Consider the following 12,072-nt stretch of genomic DNA (forward strand, 5'->3'; position numbering starts at 1 on the left):
TCACATATTGATGGCCTGTCCTGAGGATAGGCCATCAATTTTATAGGACTATAAAACTTATTTAATTTCTTCCAAAACCCTGTCAGGTGTGTATCACATATAGGAGGGCTGTTTGCCTTCTAGCCAGATACAAGATTGTGAGAAGAAAGGGGGGGGGGGGGTGAGAATTTAATTCCTGGAACATATATAGAGGAATTCTTTATATATTTCTCACAGTTTAGATCACAATATAAACAGAGTAGGACCACGATGGCAATAACTGGCCAAAGCAGTGATGTCACTTTGGATGACACATTAGTATGCAGGGAAGGACATAAAAAGAAAAGCAGGACACTGGCAGAGAGTAATTCAGAGATCACAGATCAGAGAGTAATTGGTAAATATAATGTAAAGTTTTTTATTTTCCTATCTTAGGCCCCCCAAGAATAAAATGATAACATTTATATTGCTAACTGGTTGTTCAGGATCTTAGCTGAATAAGTCAAACATTAAACTAGAATTTTTTTTACCTGTAAAATATCACACATTATTATTAAATTATCTCAACATGGCGTGTGTGTGTGCGTGTGCGTGTGCGTGTGCGTGTGTGTGTGTGTGTGTGTGTGTCACTATGGGTGTCTAATTTGTGAAAGGAAGAAAAAACAAATACTACAAAAAGAAAATAAATGAATAAATACTTCCCCCTCCGTATCCAAATCCATTGCCCCCAACTAAATTCCCAGAACTAGTTCATGTTTGACAATATGTCAAAATAAGTGTCAGATGATGAATGACACAAATATAAATTCTATTTTAAGGTTTTTGAATGGTCTAAATGAGATTATTTTTTTTTCGACATACAAAGAGCAGAGTAGAGGCTCAATGAATCTCTATTACAGCCCTATTACGGTGCCATGTGCTTAAACCCTAAATCCCACAAAACACCAGCTAAAGGGTTAAAGGGGAAATACTAGGCAGGCTTTTTTCCCTAGAAATATTAACAGGAATACAGCCCTCTCATGATGGAAGTTAGCCAACACGCTTATGGACACTACGGTATTACAGATTCGTACAACCTTCGCATAGGCCAACAATGTTTTATTCATGAAAAATCCCTAAAACGAATATAGAAAAAACTCAAAATTAGTTTGCCAGCCCTGGGGAATACTAATTATACTGTAAAAGGGTATAGCAGATTTGGGAGGGAACAGCAGATATACCATGAATGTGAAAGAAAATATAAAAATTATTTTGCACCCTCAAAACTTACAAAAAAAAAAAGTGTAACAGTCATTTGGTCAATGGTATTGTTAAGGGGAAGGGGTTCTACACATGTAACTCACCATAGATTGGAACTGGCTGAACTGAAGATGAAGGTAGTTCTTCACTGATGATAATATTTTTTTGCACAGGGACGCATGACACCAACACTGGTTCAATCTCCGTAATAGTGCGCCCTGTCTTTTTTGGACCCATTGATGAAGTTGCAAGGGGTGCAGCGATGATTGGTGGAGAAGAACAAGTGCTTTCTGGCAAGGTTTCCATTTTTACTTCTCGATTATCTTCATCTGATACAGTAATAATTGACTGCAAAGAATGGGTAGATACAATGGTGGGCAGAGGTGGACTTGATCTGTGAAGAGTCTGTTGCGGATCTATTGGAAGTGGTATTGAAGGAACAGGTTTACATTTTGTAGTGCTCGGATGGTGCAGTTCTCTCTCCTCATGAGACTTTCGTGGATGGGTTGGAGTGTTTCTTGGGGGCTGTAGAATCAGTGAGCTTGGGACACTTTGGTTTAGTTTCTCTCTCATGTGACCGTGGGATAGGGGCTGAGCACGTCTAGGTTGAAAGTTAACTGGCCTCTGTGCAGGCATAACAAAACAAAACATTTTTTTAATAAACAAAGTATTTTAAAAAAAAGGGTATGTTCACCTTTGCAACCATTTTTTCTTTGCTCCAAAGTATCTAAAATAAAAATTAAGCAACTCTGCAAATAGTCTAAAATATATCCTACCATTCTACGTATACAAGCAACTCCTGGAAAGCCATCAGTGGTCCGAGCATTTTTAGACAGAATGCAATGGTCTTTACTTTATGGCAATACTAAAAAAAAAAGCCATGGTGTGAACAGCACCTTATTCACACACAGCATGTTCTATATCCATAAGGAGATATCGGATTTCTGTGAGAAAATGCAGCTCAGCCATTTTAGAATGAGAGCGGGAGAAGACAGAGGCGCACAGACTAGAGAGCATGCTCCACAAGTTATGCCCGCAGAGCTCTGAACTTAAAAGTTCACAAGCAGGCTTGAAGACAAAACAGGTTTTTAAAAAAAATAATCAAAAAAATCAAAAAATAAAAATAAATCAGACGGCATTGTGCAACTTGAACCTCTCCAGGTAAATAGATTCTATGTAAAAAATACCCCCCCCCCCCTACAAAAGGTGCACATACTTACATTTTTTAAGGCTTCAAAAACTAAAGACATGTTGTGGACCCAGTATAGTTCCTCACTAATAACGCGCAGCATAGTCCACACATTTTTACGGCTAAAAAATGGAGTTGTCTAGTAGCTAGGACTAAAGCTAAAAAAAAAACAAAAACAACCTCTATGAGAATGTCAAAGCAGAAATATGGCTGCTGTAGAACCGGCAGCACAAAATGCTGCCTTTGCAATGAGAGAACCTAGCACTTACATGTTGAATGAAAAGTCACCCCTTTAGAATCCGGCTTCGTTCACGTCTGCGTCCGTACTCCGTTCATGGGTTCAGTCAGAGCTTTCCGTCAGGGGATCCCACGAACGGAATCCAGACTGAAACCATAGGTTTCCATTTACATCACCATTGATTTCAATGGTGACAGATCCGGTACAAATGCTTTTCACTTGTCACCGTTGTTTAAGGGTTCTGTGGTTTTGAGGGAATGAATAGCGCAGTCGACTACGGTATTGATGCATTTAAAACAACGGAACCTTTACACAACGGTGACAAACGGAAACCATTTGAACCGGATCAGTCACCATTGAAATCAATGGTGATGTAAATGGAAACCTATGGTTTCTGTTTATTGGTTTCCCTGACGGAAAGCTCCGACCAAACCCATGAACGCAGATGTGAACGAAGCCTTAGCTGGATTTCTGCATCGATTACTAATAAAACGTGGTCTGATTGTTATCTAGGTTATAAATTATAGAAAAACATTCTAACTAAACTAATAACACACAGTGTTCTACTGGTTTTTTTTCTGAGCATAGTGACTAAGGCTAGGGATACATAGCGACTTTGGCCGTGACACAGGTCACATGACAAAAGATCGCGGTGTCACCCTGCCTGCATCACAGGTAATGAAAGTCAAAGTTACCGTGTTGCAACCGGTAGGTTGCAGAGGCTCGACAGTCGCAAAGATACGTCAGGTTTGGATTTCTCGCAACGGTCGTGTTGCAGTAATTGTGGTTCCCAACGCGGCCACATTAGCTTAAATGACATGTGATGAAGCCAGGGCAACACAGCGAGCTTTGGTTGTAAGACCTGTCTTGCGGCCAAAGTTGCAATGAAGCCCTAGCCTAAACCTTTACAGTGCAGAGGGAAAAAAAGTTAACGCCTGAATTAACCCCTTAGTGACCAGCCTATTTTAAACCTGAATGACCAAGCTATTTTTTACGTTTTTGCATCATTGCATTCCAAGAGTTATAACTTTTTATTTTTGCGTCGACATAGCTGTTTAAGGTCTTGTTTTTTGCGGGACAAGTTGTGTATTTTAATAGCACCATTTTGGGTACATATAATTTATTGATTAACTTTTATTAACTTTTTTTTGGGGGGGGGGTAATAGAAAAAACCCCAGCAATTTCACCACTCTTTTGTGTCCTAAATTTACGCCATTTACCGTGTGGTATAAATAACACTTTATTCAGTGGGTTGTTGCAATTGCAACGATACCAAATTTATATAGATTTTGTATATCACAGTAAAATCTTTTTTTTTTTTTTTTTTTAATTATTTGGTTTTGTGTCTCCATATTTGAAGAACCATAACTTTTTTTATTTTTCCGCCGATGCAGCTTTATGAGGGCTTTTTTTTTTGCGGGACGACTTCTAGTTTTTATTGGTACCAGTTGAGTAGACGCAACTTTTTCAATTTTTTTTACAGAAAACAGCAATTTTTGCATTGTTTCATTATTTAATTTTTTTCAGCGTTCGCCGAGCGGGTTAAATAATGTAATAACTTTATAGTTGGGGTGGTTATGGACGTGGCGATACCAAAATATGTGTAACTTTTTTTTTTTTAATAAAGCAGTTTGTAAGGGGAAAAAGTGGGTTTTCATTTTTTTTATTTATTAACTTCATTCAACTTTTTTTTTTATTTTTTGACCAGACCCACTAGGGGACTTCACTATGCGATCGTCCGATCGCTATTATAACAGTGAATTACTGCCTGTCCGTGTAAAACGGACAGGCATCTGCTAGGCCATGCCTCTGGAAGGCAGCTGAGTGCAGGGAGATTTAACGGCTCCCTGCGCTATTTATTTATTCTGATGCAGTGCCGTAAAAAGGCTACTGCATCGGAATAAAGCCAGTTAGTGGCCGCCGTAAAAACACTATGGGGCGGTCACTAACGGGTTAAACACTCTGCGTATCACCCTTTAGCAGTAATCCACCAAATATTACCCGTCGCTGCCAATAAGATATGTACAACATTGAGGCGGAATTTGGACCATTCGTTTCTGAAAATGTGTTTCCGGTTTTTTTTCAGGGATGCCTTGTGCGCACAGCCATCTTCAGGTCATGCCACATCTTCTCAATAGGGTTTAGCTCAGGACTTGGTCATTCCAAAACACAATTCTTCTTTTTCATCCATTCTTTAGTGATTTACTTGTGTGCTTTGGGTCAGTGTCTTGTTGTATCACCCGTCATCTCTTCAGCGTCAGGTCATGGGCTGCTGCCCTTACATTCTCCTGTAAAATGTTTTGATATAACTTTTAATTCATTGTTCGCAAGGTCTCCAGGCCCTGAGGCAGCAAAGCAGTTCCCATCTGAGAAGCATGGTGTAGGGAGCATTTCCTTCAAACATTTCAGGTTTCAGGATTGCCCGTTCTGCTCTTGGAGTGATCCTAACAGGGCGCCCACTCTTAGGAAAAGTAGAAATAGTCCTGATTTTTCTCTATTTGTAGACAATTTGTCTAACCATGAATTGATGTACATCCAGGTCTTTTGTAGCTTCATGCGTTTCTACAACACATCTTCTGAAAGTTGTTTCGTTAATGTGAAGCATGCCTCAGGCAATCTTTCTTGAGAAGAACAGATTTGTCAGTAACCAGGCTTGATGTGCCTTCATTTGAGGCTACATTTACACGAGCTTGACAGGTTAATGCACGTAAAAACATGCATAAATCTGGTCCGTGTGCGTTGCGTTATTGCATCTGTGCTTTGCAAGTGGCATGTGTTTTTCACGCACTCACAAAGCACTTTTTTTTTTTAAAGGAATCGATGTGCAAATCACATTGGATGTGCATCCATGTGTTGTGCGTGGTTTCCACGCAACCATTAACTTCAATTGGCGCGTAGGTGCGGGAAAACGTTGCAGTATTGAACATGCACTGAGCTTCACGCAGCAGACTCTCGCTTTGTGAAAACTACTGCAAGTGTTAACAGCCCCATGGAAATCAATGGGTTCCGTGTGCTGTGCATGATTTCCATGCACAGCACTTGGACGGTTTTACGCTCGTCTGAATGAGCCCTAATGGGCAAAGCACCTGTGAAAACCACAATTCCAAGCTCATCTCCATAATTGAAACACCTTTTGACAATTAGCTCCTGGAGAAGTCATTAACAAAGAGGTTCACTTACTATTTCTCCCTGCACTATGAAATATTTATCAATGTGCTCAATAAAAGACATGAATAGTACAACTGTGTGTTATTAGTGTAGTTAGTGTTTGTCTATAATTGTGACTTACATAATAATCAGAACACATTTTATTAGTGATCAATGCAGAAATCTAGGTAATCCCAAAGAATTCATTTTTACTTGTAACTGTACAATGGTGTTGAAATGTACAATAAGCGATTACTCTAAGTAACAATGTTTTTGTCACAAGTCTCTGTAGCTGCCCTCTTTCGCAATGCAGAAAATTAGTGTACACAGAATCCCAGAAAAGCCTTCAGGAGTAGCTTAAAGAGGCTCTGTCACCACATTATAAGTGGCCTATCTTGTACATGATGTGATCGGCGCTGTAATGTAGATTACAGCAGTGGTTTTTATATAGAAAAACTATCATTTTTGACGGAGTTATGACCTATTTTAGCTTTATGCTAATGAGTTTCTCAATGGACAAATGGGCGTGTTTTACTTTTTGACCAAGTGTGCGTTGTGGAGAGAAGTGTATGATGCTGACCAATCAACTGACCAATCAACTGACCAATCAGCGACCAATCAGCGACCAATCAGCGACCAATCAGCGACCAATCAGCGACCAATCAGCGACCAATCAGCGACATACACTGCTCTCATTTACTCTGCAGATAGCGATATAGCTATATCACTATGTGCAGCCACATACACAAACACTAACATTACTGCAGTGTCCTGATAATGAATATACATTACCTCCTGCCAGGACGTGATGTGCATTCAGAATCCTGACACTTCTGTAGCGTTTCTGTGATTTACAGCACAGCACAGCGAGATCTTGCTGTGAATGACAGTTCACAGCAAGATCTTGCTGTGAATGACAGTTCACAGCAAGATCTCGCTGTGCTGTAAATCACAGAAACGCTACAGAAGTGTCAGGATTCTGAATGCACATCACGTCCTGGCAGGAGGTAATGTATATTCATTATCAGGACACTGCAGTAATGTTAGTGTTTGTGTATGTAGCTGCACATAGCGATATAGCTATATCACTATTTGCAGAGTAAACGAATGGAGAGAAGTGTATGACGCCGATTGGTCACTGATTGGTCAGCGTCATACACTTCTCTCCACTTGGTCAAAAAGTAAATCACGCCCATTTGTCCATTGAGAAACTCATTAGCATAAAGCTAAAATAGGTCATAACTCCGTCAAAAATGATCGTTTTTCTAAATAAAAAACACTGCTGTAATCTACATTACAGCGTCGATCACATTATGTACAAGATAGGCCACTTATAATGTGGTGACAGAGCCTCTTTAAGTAAAGGATAATCAAGTTGTTTAATCTATTGGGTGTTCATGTAAACTTTAGTGGAATGCATGTTTTAAATGTCTTATTTGCTAAGAGCATATGAAAGAGCACTGTAAACACGTAAAGGTAAAAAACCTGTTTTTTCTCTGACTTACAGGCTTAAAATGCGGCGTTATCCGGGCATGGTGCATCTCAGATACCTTCCTCTGGAGTAAATCCATTTTCTTATCCAGCTTTAGGACCAGTTCATACATCGCCTAAAATATAACAAGGTTATTGTTCACATTTGCCTTGGACTATGGCAGTTCTTTCAATACAGCAAATTATATTGTAGCACACTGCATATGCAGTCAGTTACCACTGTGGTAGCTTATACTTTCTATAAATAGTTTAACAAAACGGTACAAAGTTCACATAGGACATGACTACTAGTACAAGAAACAAATACACATCTGAAATAGAGGAATATTATGCCAACCTCAAACTTTTTCTTAAAGGGAAGGTGTCACGAAAAAAATTTTTTTTATATGTTTTTGCTTTTAGTAGGTTATTAAAATAAATTTTAGTTATTTGTGTTTTACTTTTTTCTGTCTTTTACTTCTCTATGGGGGCTGCCATTTTTTCTTTCATCTCTGTATGTGTCGATTAACGACACATACAGAAATGGAATACGGCACATACATCCCCATAGTGAATGCAAACAGGAGCCGCTCCATTCACTATAGCGTACGCCGTCTGTGTGGGAACGGAGCATGCCAAAAGGAAGGTCTTCGGCCGAGCGACATCCGCCGCCATTTTCATGTGGACTGGAAGCCGCGGCCGGACAGTAAAATGACTACTTCCGGTCGCGGCTTCCATCCATATGTTCAGAAGCAAGGACTAGGAGCAGAGGGAGCGGCGGCGGCAGGAGCAGGTAAGTTATGTTTGTGTATGTTCGTGTTTTACTGTGTGATTACCACTGTATCTAAGCCTACTACACTGTGCATTCGCTCAAAAAATGGCGGCACACAGTGTAGGCGGTTTGAACATTCAACCCCCTCCTTTCTCCTGGCACTAGTCAGGATAAAGGAGGGGGATTGTTTGAGTACACTAGAGCGAGTGTGTCTTCTCCAATTTTGCAGCATAAAGCAATGAGGTTGCTTTACCACATGCCAATGCTGCAATTTTGGGAATTGCTCCCTCTAGTGACCAGCACATGGAAAGGTTATAAATTCTAATCTAATTTATAATATTTCCTGACTTGTGAAAAAAATAAGAACAATGTGTAATCATGTATACCCCCGTTAGTGACCGCCAATACGCCTTTTAACGGCGGCCACTAACGGGCTTTATTCTGATGCATATGCCTTTTTACGGCACTGCATCAGGATAAAGCAAACAGAGCAGGGAGCTGTCAAATCTCCCTGCTCTCAGCTGCCAGGGGCAGCTGAGGGCTGGGGGCGTCCCTGCTCTGCTGTGTGAGATCGATATAAGTATCGATTTCACCCGTTTAACCCCTCAGATGCGGTGCACAATAGCGTGCACCGCATCTGAGTGGTTTTGGAGAGAGGGACGGAGCTCCCTCTCTTCCACCGACACCCGGCGATACGATCGCCGAGTGTCTGTGTCTCCCATGGCAGCCGGCTGGGGGCCTAATAAAGGCCCCCAGGTCTGCCTGGAGCGAATGCCTGCTAGATCATGCCGGAGGTATGACCTAGGAGATGCCTGTCCATTTTAAACGGACAGGCAGTAATACACTGCAATACAAAAGTATTGCAGGCAGTGTATTATAATAGCGATCGGAGAATCGCATATTATAGTCCCCTAGTGGGACTAGTAAAAAAGTAAAAAAAAAGTTTAATAAAGTTAATTAAAAAAAAATTTGAAAAAAAAATGAAAAATCCACCTTTTCCCCTTACAAAATGCTTTACTATTAAAAAACCAAAATAAAGTAATAAAGTTACACATATTTGGTATCGCCACGTCCGTAACGACCCCGACTATAAATCTATTACATTATTTAACCCGCACGGTGAACGCCGTAAAAAATGTAATAAAAAACTATGGAAAAATTGCTGTTTTCTGTGAATCCGGACTTAAAAAAAATGTGATAAAAAAAGTGATCAAAAAGTCGCATCTACTCCAAAATGGTACCAATAAAAACTACATGTCTTCCTGCAAAAATAAAAGCCCTCATACAACCGTATTGGCGAAAAAATAAAAACGTTACGGCTCTTCAAATATGGAGACACAAAAACAAATAATTTTGAAAAAAATGCGTTTTTGCTGTGTAAAAGTAGTAAAACATACAAAAACAATACAAATTTGGTATCGTTGCAATCGTAAAAACCCGTTGAATAAAGTTATTGTGTTATTTATATCACACGGTAAACGGCGTTGATTTAAGACGCGAAAAAGAGTGGCAAAATTTCAGGTTTTTTTCTATTCCCCCCCCAAAAAAAGTTCATAAAAGTTAATCAATAAATAATATGTCCCCCAAAATGGTGCTATTAAAAAATACAACTTGTCCCGCAAAAAACAAGACCTTATACAGCTATGTCGATGCAAAAATAAAAAGGTTATAGCTCTTGGAATGCGACGATGGAAAAACGTAAAACATGGCTTGGTCATTAAGGTTTAAAATAGGCTGGTCATTAAGGGGTTAAACGAACAGTTTAACTAAAAAAAAAAAAAATATTTCTAGCGACACATTCCCTTTAAAGGCTATGTAAACCTTTAACCCCTTCAGGACTGAGCCTGTTTAGGCCTTGAGGACGAAGCCAATTTTTTAAAACCGGACGTGTCACTTTGTGTGGTAATAACTTTGGAATGCTTTTCCCTATCCAAGTGATTCGGAGATTGTTTTCTCGTGACATATTGTACTTTATGTTAGTGAAAAAATTGTCGATAAATTCAATATTTGTGAAAAACACCAAAATTTGGGAAAAAAATTATAAAAATTTGCATTTTTGTAAATGTAACTGTATCTGCTTGTAAAACAGATTGTAATACCAAACAAAATCTATTTCACATATCCCACATCGTTTTTGAACGTTCTTTTATTTCTCTACAACGTTACAAGGCTTAGGACTTTCGCAGCAATTTCTCACATTTTCAAGAAATTTTGAAAAGGCTATTTTTTTCAGGGACCAGTTCAGTTCTGAAGTGGCTTTGAGGGCCTTATATATTAGAAAGTCCCCATAAATCACCCCATTTTGAAAACTGCACCCCTCAAAGTATACAAAACAGCATTCAGAAAGTGCTTTAATCCTTTAGGCGTTTCACAGGAATTAAAGCAATGTGGAAGTGAAATTTACAAATTTAATTTATTTTGCCAAAATGTATTTGTAATACATTTTTTCCGGTAACACAGAAGGTTTTACCCGAGAAATGCAACTCAATATTTATTGCCCAGATTCTGCAGTTCTTAGAAATATCCTACGTGGCCCTAGTGTGGTAATGGACTGAAACACCGGCCGCAGAAGCAAAGGAGCACCTAGGAGGATTTTGGGGCCTCTTTTTTTTTTTTTTTTTTTAATATATATATATTTTAGGCACCATGTCAGGTTTGAAGAGGTCTTGTGGTGCCAAAACAGTGGAAACCCCCCAAAAGTGACCCCATTTTGGAAAATACACCCCTCAAGGAATTTATCTAGGGGTAGTTAGCATTTTGACCCCACAGTTTAATTCCAATGAATTCGGCAAATATTCTGCAAAGATAAAAATCTACTTTTTTTCTGAAAAAACTTATAAATTTGTAATTTTTACAAGCAATAAAGGAGAAAAAACAACCCAACATGTGTAAAGCTATTTCTCCCGATTACAGCAATACCCCATATGTGGTGGTAAACTGCTATTTGGACCCAAAGCGAGGCTCAGAAGAGAAGGAGCTTCATTTGGATTTTGGAGCTGAAGCTTGCTGGATTGGTTTTCGGGTGTCATGTCGCATTTGCAAAGCCCCTAAGGGACGAAAACAGTTGACACCCCCAAAAATTTACCCCATTTTGGAAACTACACCCCTCAAAGATTTTTCTAGGGGTATAGTTAGCATTTTGACCCCACAGTTTATTTGCTGAATTCATTGGAATTAGATCATCTTCACAGTCTACTTTTTTTTCCTGAAAAAAACGTAGCCATTTTTACAAGCAATAAAGGAGAAAAAGCACCCCAACATTTGTAAAGCAATTTCTCCTGATTACGGTAATACCCCATATGTGGTAATAAACTACTATTTGGACCCACTGCAGGGTTCAGAAGGGAAGGAGCACTATTTGGCTTTTGAAGCTTAAATTAAGCTGAAATGGTTTTTGGGTGCCATGTCGCATTTGCAAAGCCCCTAAGGGACCAAAACAGTGCAAATACCCCAAAAGTGACCCCATTTGGGAAACTACACCACTTAAGAAATCTACCTAGGGGTATAGGGAGCATTTAGACACCACTGGTCTTTTGCAGAATTTATTAGACTTATGCCTCATGCACACGACCGTATTTTTTCCCACCCGTAAATACTGGCGTAAATACGGGTCCGGTGTCACACGTATTCCACCCGTTTTGCACCAGTATTTATGAACCCGTGCCCGTAAATATGGGTCCGGTGTCACACGTATTCCACCCGTATTTACGAGCACGTTTTTGGCGGCAAAATAGCACTGCACTAATCGGCAGCCCCTTCTCTCTATCAGTGCAGGATAGAGAGAAGGGACAGCCTTTTCTCTAATAAAAGTTAAAGAAATTCATACTTACCGGCCGTTGTCTTGGTGACGCGTCCCTCTCTTCACATCCAGCCCGACATCCCTGGATGACGCGGCAGTCCATGTGACCGCTGCAGCCTGTGATTGACCTGTGATTGGCTGCAGCGGTCACATGGCCTGAACCGTCATCCAGGACTTCGGGCCGGATGTCGAGAGGGACGCGTCACCAAGGCAACGGGCGGGAGACCGGACTGGAGGAA

General features: G+C 39.9%; 1 protein-coding gene and 1 long non-coding RNA gene across 3 annotated transcripts in view; one reads left to right on the forward strand and one right to left on the reverse strand.

Moving 5' to 3' along the window:
* Window positions 1-7,711, forward strand: part of LOC142742823 (uncharacterized) — a 107,474-nt gene extending 99,763 nt beyond the window's left edge. The window contains exons 2-3 of the long non-coding RNA XR_012881445.1: window positions 1,392-1,516; window positions 7,300-7,711. This is a non-coding gene — a long non-coding RNA (uncharacterized LOC142742823). The remainder of the gene's footprint in view (window positions 1-1,391; window positions 1,517-7,299) is intronic.
* Window positions 1-12,072, reverse strand: part of BEND2 (BEN domain containing 2) — a 92,482-nt gene that overhangs the window by 62,810 nt on the left and 17,600 nt on the right. For both annotated transcript variants that reach the window (XM_075852967.1, XM_075852968.1), the window contains exons 5-6: window positions 7,298-7,399; window positions 1,323-1,842 (exon numbers count right to left, since the gene is read on the reverse strand). In XM_075852967.1, coding sequence (XP_075709082.1) covers window positions 1,323-1,842; window positions 7,298-7,399 — 622 coding nt within the window. The remainder of the gene's footprint in view (window positions 1-1,322; window positions 1,843-7,297; window positions 7,400-12,072) is intronic.

The sequence above is a fragment of the Rhinoderma darwinii genome, chromosome 2, assembly GCF_050947455.1.
Source record: "Rhinoderma darwinii isolate aRhiDar2 chromosome 2, aRhiDar2.hap1, whole genome shotgun sequence".
NCBI classification, from domain to species: domain Eukaryota; kingdom Metazoa; phylum Chordata; class Amphibia; order Anura; family Rhinodermatidae; genus Rhinoderma; species Rhinoderma darwinii.